Source organism: Bison bison, unplaced genomic scaffold, assembly GCF_000754665.1.
Source record: "Bison bison bison isolate TAMUID 2011002044 unplaced genomic scaffold, Bison_UMD1.0 scf7180017864063, whole genome shotgun sequence".
NCBI classification, from domain to species: domain Eukaryota; kingdom Metazoa; phylum Chordata; class Mammalia; order Artiodactyla; family Bovidae; genus Bison; species Bison bison.
In genome coordinates this window covers 9,286,604-9,307,574 of record NW_011494635.1, presented here as the reverse complement: position 1 = coordinate 9,307,574, position 20,971 = coordinate 9,286,604, and the positions used below count along the sequence as shown (strand labels likewise).

The window sequence follows — 20,971 nt, the reverse complement described above, 5'->3', positions numbered from 1 at the left end:
TTTTAATTTTAATTAGATCCCATTTGTTTATTTTTGCTTTTATTTCCAATATTCTGGGAGGTGGGTCATAGAGGATCCTGCTGTGATTTTTGTCAGAGAATGTTTTGCCTGTGTTCTCCTCTAAGAGTTTTATAGTTTCTGATCTTATGTTTAGATCTTTAATCCATCTTGAGTTTATTTTTGTGTATGGTATTAGAAAGTATTCTAGTTTCATTCTTTTACAAGTGGTTGACCAGTTTTCCCAGTACCACTTGTTAAAGAGATAGTCTTTTCTCCACTGTATATTCTTGCCTGCTTTGTCAAAGATAAGGTGTCCATAGGTGAGTAGGTTTATCTCTGGGCTTTCTATTTTGTTCCATTGATCTATATTTCTGTCTTTATGCCAGTACCATACTGTCTTGATGACTGTGGCTTTGTAATAGAGCCTGAAGTCATGCAGGTTGATTCCTCCAGTTCCATTCTTCTTTCTCAAGATTGCTTTGGCTATTTGAGTTTTTTTTGTATTTCCATACAAATTGTGAAATTATTTGTTCTAGCTCTGTGAAAAATACCATTGGTAGCTTGATAGGGATTGCATTGAATCTGTAGATTGCTTTGGGTAGAATACTCATTTTCACTATATTGATTCTTCTGATCCATGAACATGGTATATTTCTCCATCTATTAGTGTCCTCTTTGATTTCTTTCACCAGTGTTTCATAGTTTTCTATATATAGGTCTTTAGTTTCTTTAGCTAGATATATTCCTAAGTATTTTATTCTTTTCGTTGCAATGGTGAATGGAATTGTTTCCTTAATTTCTCTTTCTATTTTCACATTATTCGTGTATAGGAATGCAAGGAATTTCTGTGTGTTGATGTTATATCCTGCAACTTTACTATATTCATTGATTAGCTCTAATAATTTTCTGGTGGAGTCTTTAGGGTTTTCTATGTAGAGGATCATGTCATCTGCAAACAGTGAGAGTTTTACTTCTTATTTTCCAATTTGGATTCCTTTTATTTCTTTTTCTGCTCTGATTGCGGTGGCCAAAACTTCCAAAACTATGTTGAATAGTAGTGGTGAGAGTCAGCACCCTTGTCTTGTTCCTGACTTTAGGGGAAGTGCTTTCAATTTTTCACCATTGAGGATAATGTTTGCTGTGGGTTTGTCATATATAGCTTTTATTATGATGAGGTATGTTCCTTCTCTTCCTGCTTTCTGGAGAGTTTTTATCATAAATGGATATTGAATTTTATCAAAGACTTTCTCTGCGTCTGTTGAGATAATCATATGGCTTTTATTTTTCAATTGGTTAATGTGGTGGATTACATTGATTGATTTGCAGATATTAAAGAGTCCTTGCATCCCTGGGATAAAGCCCACTTGGTCATGGTGTATGATCTTTTTAATGTGTTGTTGGATTCTGATTGCTAGAATTTTATTAAGGATTTTTGCATCTATGTTCATCAGTGATATTGGCCTGTAGTTTTCTTTTTTTGTGGCATCTTTGTCAGGTTTTGGTATTAGTAACCCTTTATTTTTGCACATGGCTTATCTTCCACCAAAATGTAAACCTCTCAAAGATGTGAAAATATTTTTATATTCCCTGAAAAGTTTATAATGTGGTTATAGTAGGTATTCATTAAATGTTTGTCTGTAGTTAGGATAACAGGATAGGTGTAATGCCTTTATAAAGACATTGTGAGGTGCCAAAAACTTCAGAGATATCCCTGGAGCATAAATATGACTTTGAAAGCTTGTAAATGTTTCATAACTAATGAATTTACTTTTAACTTATTTTACTGGAAAATTTTATGTAACTTAGTTTTTGAATTTGCATTGCATAGGATTAGTTACTTGTTGGTTTTGTTTTGCTTTTTGTTTGCTTTTGTTTGTTGGGGAGGTTTAAATCTTGATAGAAAATTTTTTTCTCTAGGAAAAAGTTCTGTGTACCTTGACATAATTGATTTTGGATTAAATGATAATGCTAACAAAGACACAATGGTACTTGTAGAGTCTCTTAATTTTTAAGTTACTATTTCAAGTAGAAGTATTAGCAAGATTCAGTTCAGTTCAGTTCCGTCACTCAGTCGTGTCTGCCTCTTTGCGATCCCATGAATCACAGCTCACCAGGCCTGCCTGTCCATCACCAACTCCCAGAGTTCACTCAGACTCATGTCCTTCGAGTCGGTGATGCCATCCAGCCGTCTCATCCTCTGTTGTCCCCTTCTCCTCCTGCCCCCAATTGCATGAGGTGGCCAGAGTATTGGGAGTTTCAGCTTTAGCATCAGTCCTTCCAATGAACACCCGGGACTGATCTCCTTTAGGATGGACTGGTTGGATCTCCTTGCAGTCCAAGGGACTCTCAAGAGTCTTCTCCAACACCACAGTTCAAAAGCATCAATTCTTCGGTGCTCAGCTTTCTTCACAGTCCAACTCTCACATCCATACATGACCACTGGAAAAACCATAGTCTTGACTAGTTGGACCTTTGTTGACAAAGAAATATCTCTGCTTTTGAATATGCTATCTAGGTTGGTCATAACTTTCCTTCCAAGGAGGAAGCGTCTTTTAATTTCATGGCTGCAATCACCATCTGCAGTGATTTTGGAGCCCAAAAAAATAGTCTGACACTGTTTCCACTGTTTCCTAATCTATTTCCCATGAAATAGATGGCATCTGGTCCCATCTAACTGATGGGACCAGATGCCATGATCTTCGTTTTCTGAATGTTGAGCCTTAAGCCAACTTTTTCACTCTCCTCTTTCACTTTCATCAAGAGGCTTTTTAGTTCCTCTTCACTTTCTGCCATAAGGGTGGTGTCATCTGCATATCTGAGGTTACTGATATTTCTCCCGGCAATCTTAATTCCAGCTTGTGCTTCTTCCAGTCCAGCGTTTCTCATGATGTACTCTGCATGTAAGTTAAATAAGCAGGGTGACAATATACAGCCTTGATGTACTCCTTTTCCTATTTGGAACCAGTCTGTTGTTCCATGTCCAGTTCTAACTTGCTTCCTGACCTGCATACAAATTTCTCAAGAGGCAGGCAAGGTGGTCTGGTATTCCCATCTCTTTCAGAATTTTCTACAGTTTATTGTGATTCACATAGTCAAAGGCTTTGGCATAGTCAATAAAGCAGAAATAGATGTTTTTCTGGAACTCTCTTGCTTTTTTGATGATCCAGCAGATGTTGGCAATTTGATCTCTGGTTCCTCTGCCTTTTCTAAAACCAACTTGAACATCTGGAAGTTCATAGTTCATGTATTGCTGAAGCCTGGCTTGGAGAATTTTGAGCATTACTTTACATAGCCCTTAATCTCAATGAGCTATAAAAAATAATTTCTTGCAACTTCTTTTACAAAGTATAATTTTTATAAGAAAATAATCACTGTTGAGGTCATAAAATTAGATGTTTCTATTAAATATTGTAAAGTGGTCTTCATAAAGGATGTTTATTTTGAAAATGGGTGTTTTATTGGTTAAAATTACTAAATACAAGAGCTTTTAAAAATACTGTATGTGAAAGGATCTCATAACTACTTCCTTAAGAATTTCAGGGAATGTCTTAGTGATAAAGTGGCATTAATCTACTGAGTTTTTATATTTAAAATTTCAGAATCTATGGTTGAAGAAGAAAATTCCTTTTCTGAAAATCAGCCATTTCCTTCTCTTAAGATGGTAAGTTCTTTAGATAAACTTCAGGTAGTGCTATCATTAATTCTTTTATATCTGAATAATTTATTTTGGTTTTTTAAATGGGCACTAAAAAAGCCGTGTAATGTAAACTAATGTTTGATGCTTTTTAGAGAAGATACATTCTTGTGTATTTGTGTACTTTTTTTTTTTGATGAGAAACTGATTTGCTCAGATGAATAAATTTCCTACCTCAATGGATTAATTTGGTAAGAACAGGAAATTCACATATTTCTGTATATAAACAGAGAGGAAAGGGCATAGAAAAGAGAGTACAGGGGGAAGTGTGATGATGGGAGAGGCATTTTTACGAAATTTAAGGCTGGTGTTTGGCTTTTAGAGAGAAATTCTCCAACCAAAGAATATAGTACCCTGGTTACTTAAAGTGAGATACAAATTTCAAGAATTCACTCTGAAAAAGTGTAACAAAGATTTAAAGATTTAAAACTAGACACAATTCATAAAGGAATTCCTTTGACAGGCAGGTCAAATACCCTCTTTGATCATGCTGAATCTGCTTTTGTTCTTGTTGGCTCCATTTCCTAATTTTCCTGTTCTCTACTGTATTTCTGATGATGTGTCAGCTACAGTAGTTTTCTTAGGCAAAAAAATAGGTAATACCAGTGTATCATGATTATTTACCCTCTAAAAAGGATGCTACAAGAGAACCCCTATTAATAGTCATTGTCCTAATGCCTTTAGGTCATGGTTTGAATAATTTTTCAGATATTTGTGAAGCCTAGCTAAGTCATTCCTTCTAGTCCAAAATTCTAAAATCATTTGGTTCTTAGAAATTTCATGATTTCTGGACATGATTTCATAGAACAGAAAAACAGATTTTTAAAAAATGTGTATCAAAGGGTTCTTTTCTGATTGTGCATTAGTCCAGTAAAAATATGGCAGATATATTAAGTAAGGCTAAACATATCAGAGAACAAAGTAAAAAAAACTCACAGGAGATTAAGTACAGCTTGTTTTAGGTATCGTACTTTTCATGCAGCTGGTTAACGTAGACCGGGACTATATCCAAGGTCACCAGAATTCCAGGCTATATTCTTATTCTGTTTTTATTCTTTTACTTGCTATTATAAAATTAAATACCATATATACTGTCCATGTTAAGTGGTTTCTAAACTTTGAAATAAATTGTTCTAAATTCATTTTCTGCTTTAGCATGCTTGAGTATTTGACAAAACAAATTGGTGTTTGAATAAAAAATCAGCTGTTTGTACGTTAATAAACAAGCTTCATATTTTATTTTATTTTATTTTTTAAAATTTGGCTGTGCTGGGTTTTCATTGCATCCCATGGGCTTTCTCAAATTGTACCACAGGGACATTTCATTGAGGTGTGCAGCTGTAATAACTGTAGAAGCATGCAGGCTTAGTAGTTCTCTAATTGCTCCATGGCATGTAGGATGTTAGTTTCCTGACCAGCAATCGAACCCACATCCCCTGCATTGGAAGGTGGATTCTTAACCAGTGGACCACCAGGGAAGTCTCAAGCTTCATATTTTAGATTATATTTTCTTTTTCTTTTTTTTTTAGATTGTATTTTCTAGTAATGCCAGGGCAAGTGGTATTACTACATAGTGTCTAGATAATTTAGATAAATTGATACACTTATTTATATAAAGACTTTTTTTATTTATGAGCCTCTTTAACTTTAAAGATAACATCTTTCCAGGGAGTTATTACTGTGGTACAAGTTAAGTATCACCACCTTAAAAACAAGCTAGAAATTATATTTTTTTGTATATCTTAGTAGACTGACATGCCTGGATGCGATTCAGAAAATATGACAGACGTCTTTTTAAATTCATGAGGCTCCTTATCTGCTCACTTTAGTTGTTCAGTACTAATAGTGAGAAGAATTTTAGGTTAGGATCATCTCAATGTTAAGTAGTAATCAATTATCACATGCTAAAGACCACTGTCTTTGCTATTTAATTTGTTTTGACTTTCTTATTCAATTTAATCATTAACCAGGTTGTCAGTTTGAGTATAAAAAAAGATAGTGGTTTTTACCAGCGGCACAAAGCGCTTTATCCTTACTAGTGATATGTTTTCTTACAGGTTGCTTTTTGTAATAAATTTGTTTTTCTTTTTTTCCTTCTTATTCTACCATTCATCTCACCAAAAATAAACAAAATTTACCACCAACAAACGCACCTCTAGGTTTTAGAATCTTTGCCAGAAGATGTCGGGTTTAACATAGAAATTAAATGGATCTGCCAACAAAGGGTAAGCTGTTCTCCATGTGACCCATTCTTCTTTCCTCCCTCTTGTTTCTTTAAATGCATTGATTCTTGTCTCTTTGTTTAGTGGAATAAGTGACACTGAAATCTTATGGCTTCTTCCAGCAGGCACAGTGCTTGTTAGACCTTTTAAATAAAGCGGAATTTACACTTATTTCAGTTCTTAAAAGTAGTTATGGAGTGGGTAGCCTTTCCCATCTCCAGGGGATCTTCCCAACCCCAGGACTGAACCCAGGTCTCCCGGATTGCAGGCAGATTCTTTACAAGCTGAGCTACCAGGGAAGCCCAAGAATAGTGGAGTGGGTAGCCTATCCCTTCTCCAGCGGATCTTCGCGACCCGGGAATCAAACTGCAATCTTCTGCATTGGAAGCGGATTCTTTACCAACTGAGCCATCAGTTATGACGAAGCCCAGTTATGATTACATTATAGTAGAAATTCCAGTTTACATGCTTCTCATGCGCACAGTAATATGGACAATTTCTGTGACTTGTAAAAGGAACAGTGAGAAATCTAACCAGTCAGAACTTAGTAACTGATTAGTTTTTGTTTTTTTTATCCCCATCTCAATATATACCTTAAATAATTGCCTAAGCAGTTTTCTGTGAAGTGGCAATAGCTAGTAGTAATTAATTAGGAAAAGAAATTTCTGCACACATGTCTAAAATTTAGTCATTCTTTTGTTCAATAAAGAATTATTTATTGAAAAGCTGCTACTGTGCTTAAATGGTGAAAAAGAGCCTTGACTTTATGCAGCCTAGTAGTGTTCTACTCCAGGAAAACAACTAACTCTTGAATGTATCAGATGGGGCTGCATGCTAAGAGTGCTGGTTGGGGTGGGGGACATTGGAAGTAGTTAATCCAGGCAATTCTGGTATTTGTTTTGGTCAGAATAATCAAAACTGTCCTAAAGCATGTCTTTTACATCGCTATTTATGATAAGCTGGTCCTGGCTAACATGTTTTTCTTAGTACTTGATTTTTTTAAGTTTTCAGAGCTTTTAGAATAACTGTAATGGACTTCACTTTCACTTTCATGCACTGGAGAAGGAAATGGCAACCCACTCCAGTGTTCTTGCCTGGAAAATCCCAGGGATGGGGGAACCTGGTGGGCTGCCGTCTATGGGGTCGCACAGAGTTGGACACGACTGAAGCGACTTGGCAGCAGCAGCAGCAATATGTCTAAGACTCAAGAATGAGATTTTTAACTAGTAATTCTTAATTACCAGGGATTTTTGGCTAGTGAGTTAACAAATAAAGTGGAGTCTTTTTGTCCACTTACAGTTTGTGAAGATTATATAAAAATATTTTAAAATTACAGTAGATTTCAGATTTTCAGAATTTTAGCTTTTATTTTGTTAAACTTTATTAAAGCAAAAGTCAATTGATGTTATAATCACTTTGTATCTGTACCTAATTATAATAATTCACAAAGGCCTTTGCTTTCCATATCTGTAAAATACTAGTTGGACTGTTCTCAAGAATTTTTCTTAGTACTGTGATTCTAGGGTATTTAATGACTTTTGTTTTCCTATTCTTCGATAGGATGGAATGTGGGATGGTAACTTATCAACATATTTTGACATGAATCTGTTTTTGGATATAATTTTAAAAACTGTTTTAGAAAATTCTGGGAAGAGGAGAATAGTATTTTCTTCATTTGATGCAGATATTTGCACAATGTAAGTAGTTTTTTTCTCCTGTATACTTAGACTATAGCTAGGATTTAGAGTAGGATTACTGCAGTAGGAGGTAAGGAAGTGGTCAGCCTTCACCCTTGATTTGTCTTCTGTATTGCATTTTATATATTCTCTACTGAGATGCCTTGTACACCACTGGGTTGGAGCACCTCACACCCTGTGTTTCATTTTACAGACATTAAATCCTCCTTACCGAATTGTAATCCCTCAGGGGCTTTCTTTTGGCCCATTTCTGAGAGCATTTTAACTCTTGTATAGAATAATTTAATTTTTTCTTTTCTTTTTTTTAACTTAAAGGCAATGTATGTTAATGCTTGTTATACCTCTGTAACGAGTATGCCTTTAATTTTTTTTCTTTATATTTTTAGTATTTTCTCAAATTTCAAAGCCATATGTTATGGTTATCTGCCCAGTGAAAAATATTTTTTAAATTGTCTTTTTTTAGGGTTCGGCAAAAGCAGAACAAATATCCCATATTATTTTTGACTCAGGGGAAATCTGATATTTACCCTGAACTCATGGACCTCAGATCTCGGACAACCCCCATTGCAATGAGCTTTGCACAATTTGAAAATCTACTGGTAAGCTATGCTTGAATTTTTAATATTTATTTTTTGAAAAATGTTTTAGAGTAATAGTAAGTAAAATTATATATTAATTTAACATCTGAGTGGTTAGTTTTGACCTATGTATAATGAGCAGATAGCTCTACATAAAATGAAAATATTAAATTACAGACTGAAAAGCAGTTAAATGACTACTACTGACAAAAATTTTCTTGCAGGCCTAGGTTAAGTATGTTTTGTAGTTTAGTGTTCTGAGTGGGTTTTATGAATCATCTTCCCTGTCCATTCTACTTTACAGAATACTAATATAGAGTATGACCATTTAGAATTTGTAGTTAATAAGTTACTTTTTCATGAGTAACTTATTTTTCATCTTTTAGGGGATAAATGCACATACTGAAGATCTACTCAGAAATCCGTCCTATATTCAAGAAGCAAAAGCTAAGGGACTGGTCATATTCTGCTGGGGTGATGATACCAACGATCCTGAAAACAGAAAGAAATTAAAGGAATTTGGAGTTAATGGTCTAATTTATGATAGGTATTTGTTTTTTATGAAAAATTTTCATGGATTGTTAGAAGAGGAAAAGTAGTATAATTATCTTAACATTTATTTGTCAGTGAAATTTTTTCACACTTTGGAGTATACCACAGTCACTTGGGAAGTTTGTTAAAAATTCAGATGATTGCTCACTAACCTGGATATATTGACTCATCTTGCAGGTGGAGGTGGCTGTTTGCCCTAAACCTGTTCTCTGTCTGCAACAACTTTCTTGGTGGTCTCATCCTGTTCTGTGGCTTTTCATACTATGTACATCCCTCTAAGTCAGTCCTTGCCCTCCATGAGGGCAAGGCTTTGCCTGTTTTGTTCACTTTGGTATTGCCAGATTTTTGGACAATACAGTAGCTTAAGTAATTTGTTTTTAAATAAATTTACTGGTTGTTTAAAACGTAAGTCTGAGATCTCTGAGAGATGAAAAGGTTGCTTAGTGTAAAGAAATCTGGGGTTAGAAGGTTTACTCTGCTGAGGGGGTTTAGTGGGCTTACTAATACTTGAGCAACATCAAGTAAGTGATAAAATTTGTTACCAGACCTGCTTTAAAAAAATACAGTCCTTGGATTTAGTTCGTATTACTGTTTGTTCTATAAAGTTATATTGCTTGCTTAATAAAGCTTTCCCCACCCCTGCTATTTTGTCTGAACTAGTCTTGTCTTAAAACTACAACCCGGATAATGCCTGCCTTTTAAAGTATTTGGTTAATATTTCTTTAAGCTGCATAATTCATGATTCTTTTTATTAGATGTTTCCATCTAATTAAAGGAAAATTAAAAATTTTAAATTGCAATATGATGAAAGTGCTTTATTTAGCAAATTTTGAGGGAATATTTCTTTGAGGAGGAGGAAGGAATGATTGCAAACATTTTCAGGTAAGAAAAGTATATTGTGAGATTATACCATGTACAGCTTTTGTAGAGTACAGAAATTTTAGTCAGATCCTTCATCCAAAGGGCCCTACTTGGTTGTAGCAAACACTGACCTTGCAAGGAAAACAGGAAGATACTGTGTGATATATATAAAAGGCCAAAACAAAGTGAGTGCTTCCTGGCACAGGGTCAACAAAAATAATTTTAAAGAGGAAGCAAGAGATATATTTGAGCATGGGTGGTGGTGGTTAAATTTGCTCTGACAGATTTTGCATTTTAGGCAGAGGTGAGAGCAGGCACCAGGGCAGGACTGTGTTGAGGGTGTGTGTGGGGGATGTTGAGGTGGCCCAGCACTGGGCTTCTGCTTGGGCCCAGTGAGAGGTGAGAGACTGGGTAGGGTCAATTTTTATTATTCTTGGAAGTTTTTTCTTCTTTTTAAAAAAATTTTAGTCAAAGTATTACATGTATATATATAATCAACCATACTTATATATATGAACTACATATATATGTGTCTTCTGTGTGTGTGGTGTGTGTGTGTACGTACTTCACATAGTTCAACAGTCCTGGGAATTCCCTCGCGCTCTGTGCTTAGGAGTTAGTGCTTTCATTGTCAGTGACTTAGGTTCAGTTCCTGGTTGGGCAGCTAAGATCCTGCAAGCAATGAGGTGCAACCAAGAAAAACCTAGCAGTCTTTCCTAGCTCTTTAATTGTCCCTGAGTTCCTGTGTAAATTTTTTTTAAAACTGTTTCTTATGGTAATTAACGTGCTTATTGCTATTATTTTTTCATTATCAAATTTAGACATATTGAAGATTTAAATGATTCAGAGCCTTTGTTTCATTTTACATGGGGGAGAATTGTGATGTGTTTTAATTTATCAAAACCAGTCCTGTTTTTACAAAGGCATTAACAGATTTTAGATTTAATCATGGTTTTGTGATTTATTATCTTATACAAGCTGCTATTCTTAATTTGCTGATATTTGGAATTTCTGCATTTGTAGTAATGACTAAGATGGCCTTTAATTTACCTTTATCGGGTAAAGGTAAATTACCTAATTGTCTAATTTTGTCTAATTTTGACATGAGGATAATACTTGCCTCATACATTAAATTGAGCAATGTTTCCTCTTTGTGTACTGTGCCTGCTCAAATTATTTAAAAGAATTCAGTAACAGAACCCACATTTAAAGAACATTATTATTAGATATGAACTCACTTGTGTGCCCCTCTCTAATTATATTCCCTTACCCCCTCCCTCAGATATAACTGATTATCATATTATTCTCTTAAAATTTGTTAAATTCTTATTTTTATTGCTAGACAATATAACATTTAGTTTTTCATGGCTTTAAACTTTATTTGTACTCTTTCCCTACTTGTTACATTCTTAATCTACAAGTGTGTACCTGAAACTATTAAATAAGTTAAAAAGATTATGGTCCCTGAGTATTTATGTATGTGTGCTTTTTTAAATGATTGTGCCATTGGCTTGCACCTTTTCTATGTTAGTCTTAACTTTCTGGACTAATTTTGTGACCCGCTGGGTCTCTAGCTCAGCATAAGGCATTTGTCTGTGGATTAGGCATTGGAAGTATAATAGGAATATGGGCACATGGAGCGGGCTTTTCTGTGCTTGTTCTGCTCACTGGAGCCTCCTAAGAGTTCTCAGGAGTAGGCCAGCCCAAAATAAACCTGTCAAGTAGAGTGGAAACTGAATCAACAAATGTTAAATGGTTCAGGGCATTCTGTAGGTTTCAAAGCTGGTAGGATAGGCAGGGGCTCTTTTAGAGTGTTGCTGCTGCTGCTGCTAAGTCACTTCAGTCGTGTCCGACTGTGCTAGCCCACAGCAAGCCTGTCCATCCATTCAGTCTTCTTCAGTAACATTGCTTGACTTTGGGTACAACTGCCACGCTGAGCAGCAGTTCTTAGGTCACAGCTCCTGTTTCCTGTAGTCCAGATCTTTTTCTCTCTTGCTTTACAATCATTTTTATCGAACACGTAGTTCAGTATCTTCTTGAGAAAGGAGGATGGAAAGCCTGAAGTCTTGCATGTCTGGAAGTGGCTGGGCATAAAATTCCATGTTAGAAATCATTTTTTTAAGACGTTTAAAAGCATTTTTCCATTATCTTCACAATTCCATTGTGCTATTAAGAAATATGAAACCATGTTGATTCCTACTCCCTCACATGTGATTTGTTTGTTTTCCAGAATTCTGGAGAATCTGTGCTTTTGTCTCTAGTGTTCCAAATTTTCATAAAGATGGTCTTGTGGGTCTCGTTTTACCCATGTGCTAGACACTTGGTATCCCTTTTATTTTTCTTTATAGAAATCCTTTCATTTGTATATTATGTACTCTTCGACCAGATTTAAATTCTTAGCTTTTTTCCTATTTTATATCTTTGTCTTTTTGTTCTACTTTCAAAGATTTCGTCAACCTTTGTGTCTGCTTATCCTGTTGAGTTTTTTGTATCTGCTGTCGGAAAAGGCAGTGGCGCCCCACTCCAGTACTCTTGCCTGGAAAATCCCATGGACAGAGGAGCCTGGAAGGCTGCAGTCCATGGGGTTGCTGAGGGTCGGACACAACTGAGCAACTTCACTTTCACTTTTCACTTTCATGCATTGGAGAAGGAAATGGCAACCCACTCCAGTGTTCTTGCCTGGAGAATCCCAGGGACGAGGGAGCCTGGTGGGCTGCCGTCTATGGGGTCGCACAGAATCGGACACGACTGAAGCGACTTAGCAGCAGCAGCAGCAGTTGTGCTTTTAATTTCCAAGAACTGTCTTTTTTCCTCTGAATGCTCCTTTTTATGTATGTATTTAAAAAATTCTGTTCTCATTTGATGAAATTTCTATTTCTCTGAAGTCATTAAGGATCACTTACAAAATTTTTTTTTTCTTCTCTTTTGCTCACTATCTCACATGTTAGAAGATTTCCTCAGATATTTAGAAATCTTTGGTTAAGGAACTGGTATCTAAAAAGCTTGTTGAAAACTCCTGAGTGTATGAATATGGCTTGTGAAATCTCACTGTGGAATAATATGTGTGACCCCTTTGGTCATACATCTATCATTAGATTAAAAACTTTGCTTTTTGATTGGTCAGATTCCTCCTAGAAGACTCTGTAATATATTGTACTTAGAGGATACAAGTCTGGCTGCTCAGTTTCTTGGAGTCAAGTGAGGAAAGAGAGATGGGTGAAGGGCATGTTGTTAGAATTTGTTGTATTTGTACCCTCTCTAATTTCCCTGATGCTGATGGCTATTTTATAAAATGCCTCAAACTCTCTCACCTAGTCTTCTCCTTCATTTGACCTGGACCAAGTAGGGCAGGGGCAGCCTCCACAGCAGGGAGTTAAATGGAAGGGAACCACTTGCTACTGCTCAACCTTCAGCCCATCCTCCATCTTTGAGCCCCTTCCTCCCCTTACCCAGTTCCAGAGGAGTCTGGGCTGCTTTTAACTTAACCCTTTTCATTTTTTCAACTACTAGCTTGTGGTTTGGACTTTTCTATTCTGCTAACTGAAGTACTTTATCACTTATCCATCTGTTTAACAGCTTCTAAAATTTTGTTGCTGTCTGTCTTTGGTTTTTCTCATATTTAGTGAATTTTCTCTCAATACCCTTATTTTATTTCTAACAGGATATAGGGAGTGAACTTAGATGCTTCTATCCAGTCTTGATCCAGAGATCACTCTTCATTATTTTATATATGCCTTTAATTGTCTTTGTGTTAGAATAGTGAAATATTTCATAAAATCAATACTTGAAAAATCTTGTTTAAGAAAATTCTCCCTATTGTGATGTCATAGCAGCTTCCCAGGTGGCTCAGTGGTAGAGAATCCACCTGCCAATGCAAGAGACACAGGAGATTTGGGTTCGGTCCCTGGGTTGGGATGATCCCCTGGAGGACAGTATTCTTGCCTGGAAAATCCCATGGACAGAGGAGCCTGGTAGGCTACAGTCCATGGTGTCGCAAAGAGTCTGAGCACTGCTGAGTGGCTTGATGTCATAAACAGTTAGTGCCTCACATAAATTGTCTGGTTTTTAAAACAGTGAAAGGCCTTCCTTGCTGTGCTGGTGGGCAGTGCTAGTACCGTCATTGTCACTTGGGGCTCTCAACTCTAGATACATCTGTTAGTGCTACATAGCTTTAGCATAATTTTCACACTGGTGAGTAGTCCTTTCTTTCTTTTTTTTTTTTTTTTAAATTTTAATTTAATCTTAATGTTTTGGCTGCATCGTGTAGCATGTGGGATCTTAGTTCCCCAACCAGGGCTGGAACCCATGTAGCCTGCAGTGGAAAGGTGGGTTCTTAACTACAGAACTGCCAGGGAAGTCCCGAGCAGTCCTTTTCATCTTGATCTTTAGTGCTTTGAAGTCAGAACCGGGTATGAATTCCAGCTCTACCTTGTAGTAAGTTCCCATCTGTCAGTTAAGGCATTGCTGATTGATTAACCTGAAGAAAAGATACTTGAAGAATCATGAGTAAGCTACAGATTTCATTTTCTGATTCAATTTATAATCAGCTCTTTTGCTTCAGGGTCGCAAAAAGGCAGTGAGTAGACTGGAAGAAAAGAAATGTTTTTAAATAGAACTGATGCTTATATCTTTTAAGAAAAAATTAAGACTTTGTAGTATAGGTGTTCTAGGCATTCTGTAGGTTGTCAGATCCTAAGTAAGCCATAAAATTACCTATTTTATGTTTTGTGTTTGTCTCATCATAGGATATATGATTGGATGCCTGAACAGCCAAATATATTCCAAGTGGAGCAGTTGGAACGCCTGAAGCAAGAATTACCAGAGCTTAAGAGCTGTTTGTGTCCCACTGTTAGCCGCTTTGTTCCCTCATCTTTGTGTGGGGAGCCTGACATTCATGTGGATGCCAATGGCATTGATAACGTGGAGAGTGCTTAGCGTTTACTGGGTGGAGACCATTTGGGGCATGCACCGCTATTCTGGGTATTCACTTTTCATCACTAAGCACTGTTTATCTATGCCTTTTAGGTTTTCATTCCAATGAAGCAATAATGAAGTATTTTCTATTTCATTACAGTTCTTGCTAGAATTTCAAGTATGCTATTTAAATCGCTTGGCCAGGTATAATTACCAATCTCTTTACATGAGAATATTTATTGGTTGGTAAATATTTTAAACTAAATGTGTAAATGTATAATGTTAAACATAGAATTTCGGAATTAACTATATAAATATCTCATATTTACACTTAGTACAGCTTTTTATTTGATCAGGTCGGAAATACTTACCACTCAGAAGAACATGGCTATGCATAATTATACCTGACCATGGGAAAAATAAGTACCTCAAATGCATGTATTTGCACTGGTGATTCCAACTGCACAAACCTTTGTGCCATCTGTGTGTATATGTATTTTTCACATGAATTGACATGCACACCATTTTCATTCAGTATGAACCTTGAGGCTGCTGCCATTTTCCCATTTAACCAAACCGATACCTGTGTAAATAGCCTAAAGGTGATCCTTGAAAACTTGTTTCATATATCTTTCAGAAGTTATTTTGCATAAATATTAAAATTCCAAAAAGCTGCAGGGTAACTTAATGTATAAAATATTACAAGTATGGATTGCAGACTTCATACAATAGATGATAGTGTATAAATTCTATTGAATGCATGCTTTCTGTTTTAAGCATGAGACTGTACACGTTTACTGTAAGTCCTTGCATCTGTGGTGCTAGGTGAGTGTGAGAAGGTGTCAAGGACTGAAAAAATATTTTGTTGCCTAAAAAAAAAAAAAGGAAAAAAAAGTTGTCTGTAGGCATGTTAAATATGCTTAAGTGTGTCTCTCTCTACCTATTACACACCATTGCTTTGTGGATTTGTTTTATGTATGTGTGTGTTTACAGTAGATAAAACCCTGTGCAAAAAATAAATGACCTGAATTCTCATTGGTATTCTTTATTGGTTAATGAATGTCATGCATGTAATTTATTTAGAAATGTGGAAGATGCTACTATATGTGTATGTGTATTATTAGGATTATACAAAGGTTTCTTTTATTAGAAGCAGATTGTTTTGGCATAACTTATGAGTGAATGTTAAATAAAATACACAGATTTATTATCTTCATTATAAAATGAAATTTCAAGATGTTACTTTTGTAAAATTGGTCCCTTATTATTATTATGAGATATTGGAATTTAGTGTCCACCCTGAAAGGATGGCTTATTTGTATACAGCTTTTACTTCATGTAGGCAGTTTATTCATTACTGATATGATTTGGTAGTAGCTGAGAACCTAAAAGTTCGGTTGTATGTTGTATCTTTACTTTTTTAAGCTGAGTAATGCAGTTTTGGCCAGATCTTAATTGTGTTGAAGATAGGCTTTAAAATCCTCTGGTACTCTGTTTGTAACACTGATATTTAATGGAAAATAGTTTAGGAAATGGAGTTTTCTGCAGGGATTTTATATACTTTTCTCATGTTGAAAGGATTTTGCAACACTGTGTGTGGAAATTAACTTGGTATGAACTAGGGACTTTTAGAAAACTTCTGAAAAAGAATTACTTTTTTTGATCTACAGACCTGGTATAACACAGTTACCATTACTTTATGATAACTCGAGTAGCCATATGTGTGTTTCTAGTCCTGTTTGTTTGCTCCTCCCCTGTGCCTTTTTAGTTCCAGCTCCATTTTGAAGACTTGCAGATCATAAATGGAAAGAAGAGGAACAGGAAAGGAAGTGATGTAGGGGTCAGTTTCCTCAACAGTATAATTTGCTGAGTAGAGCTTACAGCCACTGCTTATGACAAGGACAGAACCTCACTGCTCACTTTCTCCTGTCTCTTGCTGACCTTACAAACACCAGGGTTGCTGCTGCTGCTGCTAAGTCACTTCAGTCGTGTCCGACTCTGTGCAACCTCATAGATGGCAGCCCACCAGGCTCCCCTGTCCCTGGGTTCTCCAGGCAAGAACACTGGAGTGGGTTGCCATTTCCTCTCCAATGCATGAAAGTGAAAAGTGAAAGTGAAGTCGCTCAGTCGTGTCTGACTCTTAGCGACCCCAGGGACTGCAGCCTACTAGGCTCCTCCATCCATGGGATTTTCTGATTAACTCATAGCTAGCAGTAGCTTCCCTTTTTATAGAACTTCCATATCACTAGCTGTTGCCCCATACACTCTGCACTAGCTATACTGTGACTGTATTAGGCCCTCGCCATGTCGTATTCCCACATTGCTCCCTGTCTGTAGCCATGTGCCTTGCCTGGAAGCCTTTTCTGCCCCTGATACTTTCTCCTTGCTCACACTCATTTCTCCTTTAGCCCTTCATCAACCTCTCTGCTGCACCCTTGCCAAAACTTAGAAAGGGATGAATCCACCTTTTTTTAACTCCATGGCCAAATGTTCATTCCTTGATCATGTCATGCAAAATGGTACATTCTTGGTAGACACAGTTAATGTTCATCTCACCACGTTGCAGGCTCTTCAAGGGTAGGGACATTGTTTTACAAATTTTTATTTCCATAGTGCATGGGGACATAGTAGAAAAGAAGCGTTGGAATTTTGAGGATAATATAATTTGTATCAAATGTACTTTTGAGTTAAGAGATTTAATTTACTAAGATGTAAACTTTGAGTTGGTTTACATTTTGCAGTGAGTTGGTTTACATTTTGGCAGTTGGAATAGTTTATTAATGTCAACTTTAAATGTAGAAGTATAATGTTAAATTATTTTATATTTTTTGGAAATCGAGTGAAATGTTTGATAAAATGCTGCCATTATTCTCTGATTTTTTTCCATTATCTGGAATTATGTACTGTAACTGAATGTAAGTATGAGGAACACAGTTCATTCCTGTGTCAGTGGTGCCTGAGGGCTGCCACCGCCACCTGTTTACCTCACTCCCATTGCTCCTTGTGACATTTGTCTTTCTTCTCCCCTCCGAAGCCCATACTTAAGCCTACCTCAGCACCGCTTTCCTTGACTTCCTTCTGCGTTCAGCTCAGGTGCCACCAGCTCAAAAACCATTCCTCTGCTTTTGATCAGAATCATGATGCAAACAAGTACATACAGCCTCTAAATCTCACAATTTTGCAGCTGGGGTAGTAAACCCAGACAAGTTAACTGACTTACTGGGTTGGGACTACAACTGGGCTTTGTGACTCCCAGCCCTGTGTTCTTGGACTATCCTGCCCTCTGAATTTTTGTGGCATTTGTTAGCATATGCTTTCTTGTACCCACTTTTTATGTGCCTGTTCTATTTCCCTTATAAGATTGTAAGCCCCTTAAGGGCAAGGACTTCTTTGCGTTTCTAGCACTACCATAGTGTTCTATATTTAGATATGAACTAGATGAATAAATGGTGGAGACTACAATCCTAGTTTCCTAACTCAGATTGTTTCACAGTATACATATGTTTTTGTATGCTGTGCAGCCATTTTGTCTGAGTGTGTGTGCATGCATGTGCATGTGTGTTGGCATGTTTAAACATGGAGTTCTCACTCCACCCCCAGTTTCTTGGGGTCACTTAGTTTATGGGTTACCATAACTAATTTTCTCCTTCGTGCTGAATGAGGACAGTCATGGGAATGAGTGGCAGATAAGGTAGATTTCTCCCAGGCCTGTCCCTTTCTAGGGCAGTACACCTATATCCTGCAGTGGGTGGCTGAATCAGGTACTGCCTTGGGTAGGACTTGCATGACCTGTGGGGCCAGTGCTCATGAGTCTTGAGGGACCATCATTATGCTTTGTTCCTTGACTCTCCACACCCTGACTGCATTCCTCCCCCGACCCCGAACACGCACACACATTATTACTGGCTTGGTACTCTAGGTTGACAGTGGAGTTCTATTCATTTAGATTTGAATACAAGTGGTTTACACTGTTTTAGGTTTGGATCATGTACTTTTGGGGTAGAAAGAAAGTATACATACTAGAAGTAATGTATCGTGGTGTTCATGAGTGGAAACTTATTGAAATAATCTCTTAGTGGGTATATATTGAGAAATGGATTTGAAATGTTTTAAAAGTAAGCATATGATTAAGATGCACAAGTAGGTATTGGAGGAGAACTCATGGATTGGAACAAAGTTTACATGAGGCTCTCAAGCCCTTGTGGAATGGGGTGGTGGTCAGTTTGGGGCACAGCCTTTGGAAACTCAGAGGCCAAAGTAGTAGTATGTTCAGAGAGGATCATGGAGCCATCCCAACAATGGAAAAGGATTTAAGGATGTCAGAGGCCTTGCATCTTTGTAGGAGATAAAAGTTTATTGGTGATTTTTAAGGAAAATGACAGCGTAAAATGAGTTTTTAAATAATGAAGAAAGTAATGTTAGTATAGGAATAATAATCCACTGGTGGCTCAGTGGTAGGGAATCTGCCTGACAATGCAGGAGATGCAGGTTTGACCCTTGGGTTGAGAAGATCTAGAGAAGGAAATGGCAACTGACTCCAGTATTCTTGCCTGAGAAGTCCCATCAACAGTTCATGGGGTTGCAAAAGAGTTGGATATGACTTGGCAATGAATGGAAATAATTTGTCTGGTCCTCTACTAAATTGATCCAATCATACCTCTGCTTTTTTTTTTTCTCAGAAAACAAATACATACAGGATGAATGAACTTCTGAAACTTACTTGCAGAACCAAATTACATAATTTCATGGGAAAGAAACTAAACCTTAGTAAAAGTTCCATGATTTCAAATGTATTTTTCTGTAGCCCAGACCTCTCTAAGCCCCAGATTCATATATCCAGTCGTCAGTTTGCATCTCCACTTGGAGATATAATGGGGCATCTCACATTTAACACACCTCAACAAAGATTTTTCCTTCCTTTCACCAGACCTGCTCCCATCTCACCTCCTTCAGTGTTCTGAAGTACGGTCCAAATCACAGCATATTAAGCAGAGACAATATTTTTTGCTGACCAAGGTCCATGTAGTCCAAACTAATGTTTTTTCCAGTAGTCGTGTGCATATGAGAGTTGGGCCATAAAGACTACTGAGTGCTGGAGAACTGATGCCTTTGAATTCTGCTGCTGGAGAAGACTCTTGAGAGAATCTATGGGACTATGTGGAGATCAAACCAGTGAATTTTAAAAGAAATAACCCTGAATATTGGAAGAACTGAAGCTGATAATTGACAGATTGATGTCACATGATGGTAACAGCCGGTTCACTGGAAAAGACCCTGATGCTGGAAGAGATTGAAGACAAAAGGAGAACAGGGCAGCAGAAGTTGAAATGGTTAGGTAAAATCACCAACTCACTGACTTGAATTTAAGAGAACTCGGGGAGATAGTGGAGGACAGAAAAGCCTGGCATGCTGCAGTCCATGGGGTCACAAAGAGTTGGGACACGACTTTGTGACTGAACATCAAAGCAATCACAGAGGGCCTACACTTTTGCCCAGGGTACCAACTTTTCTCCCCTCTGCCTCTTGGACAGAAAGAGTACAGAGGATCCATTCCTAGAAAGTAATGGCCAGGACACGAATCTGTAAAGTATCAGCTTATTGGGAGTTTTTAAAAGCACACCAAATGAAGATTCAAATGCTATTTCATGTTAGTTGGGTGGAATCCATACTCTTGCAAAAGTGAACATAACCTGGGGTGTGTCATGAACAGAGTAGTAGAAATCAACTTAGGAAAATGACTATCACTTTCTGCTGGGAGCGATCTCCGCCCGTGGCAAAGGTCAGGAGGAAGGAGGCTGGGCATACGCAAAGGCAGGATCGAGCCTCAGGAGTTCCCCTGGAAATTCTTGAGCATCTACCCCAAAACCAGAGTCTGCCTACTTTCTGCTTTGTGTTCTCACCTACACTTCTGATTTTATGGGGGGCTGTCCCCCACTACCTCTCTCTGAAAAAAGAGTTAACTTATAGCTCCAGTTAATAAAGTTCCTGGGTGTGATAGTGTTTCAACCTACAAGCTCCTTTGGAAGTCCTCTAGCCTGCCTGAATAGGTTTTTCCGGCCACACGTGATTGTTCAGAGCCTCCCAACTGTGAGAGGCAGGAGATGTTCTAAACTGTCTAAACACAGATTCCTTTGAGTAGTTAAAAGATTGATTAGAAACTGTATTGGTGAAGGGTTTTTCACTTATTGGGCCAATGTTTGCTGCTAAGTCTCCATATCCCTTACCTACTGTGTCCTTGGCAGTGTATTGATTAATATAATGGGTGTATAGAAATGTAAGTAGTAGCCTCAATGTTTGTAACCTTGGACCCTTGAGTTAATTCTTTTCTTGTTAAAGCCCACCACACCTTTGCCCTATAGGAATGCAACTTTATCTAATGCTTTTGGAGGGTGGTGCCTGACTTTAGAATAATCACCTTTAGAGAAAAATAAGTTTTCTGAAGAAAAGGTCTTA

The 20,971-nt window shown here is 37.2% G+C and overlaps 1 protein-coding gene across 3 annotated transcripts in view; it reads left to right on the top strand.

Moving 5' to 3' along the window:
* The window catches only part of GPCPD1 (glycerophosphocholine phosphodiesterase GDE1 homolog (S. cerevisiae)), a 67,119-nt gene extending 49,139 nt beyond the window's left edge, over window positions 1-17,980 (top strand). For all 3 annotated transcript variants that reach the window (XM_010836444.1, XM_010836443.1, XM_010836442.1), the window contains 6 exons: window positions 3,600-3,661; window positions 5,854-5,919; window positions 7,477-7,613; window positions 8,077-8,212; window positions 8,578-8,738; window positions 14,350-17,980. In XM_010836444.1, the coding sequence (XP_010834746.1) occupies window positions 3,600-3,661; window positions 5,854-5,919; window positions 7,477-7,613; window positions 8,077-8,212; window positions 8,578-8,738; window positions 14,350-14,539 (752 nt within the window). In that variant the 3' untranslated portion in view covers window positions 14,540-17,980. The remainder of the gene's footprint in view (window positions 1-3,599; window positions 3,662-5,853; window positions 5,920-7,476; window positions 7,614-8,076; window positions 8,213-8,577; window positions 8,739-14,349) is intronic.
* The last annotated feature ends 2,991 nt before the right edge of the window (window positions 17,981-20,971 follow it).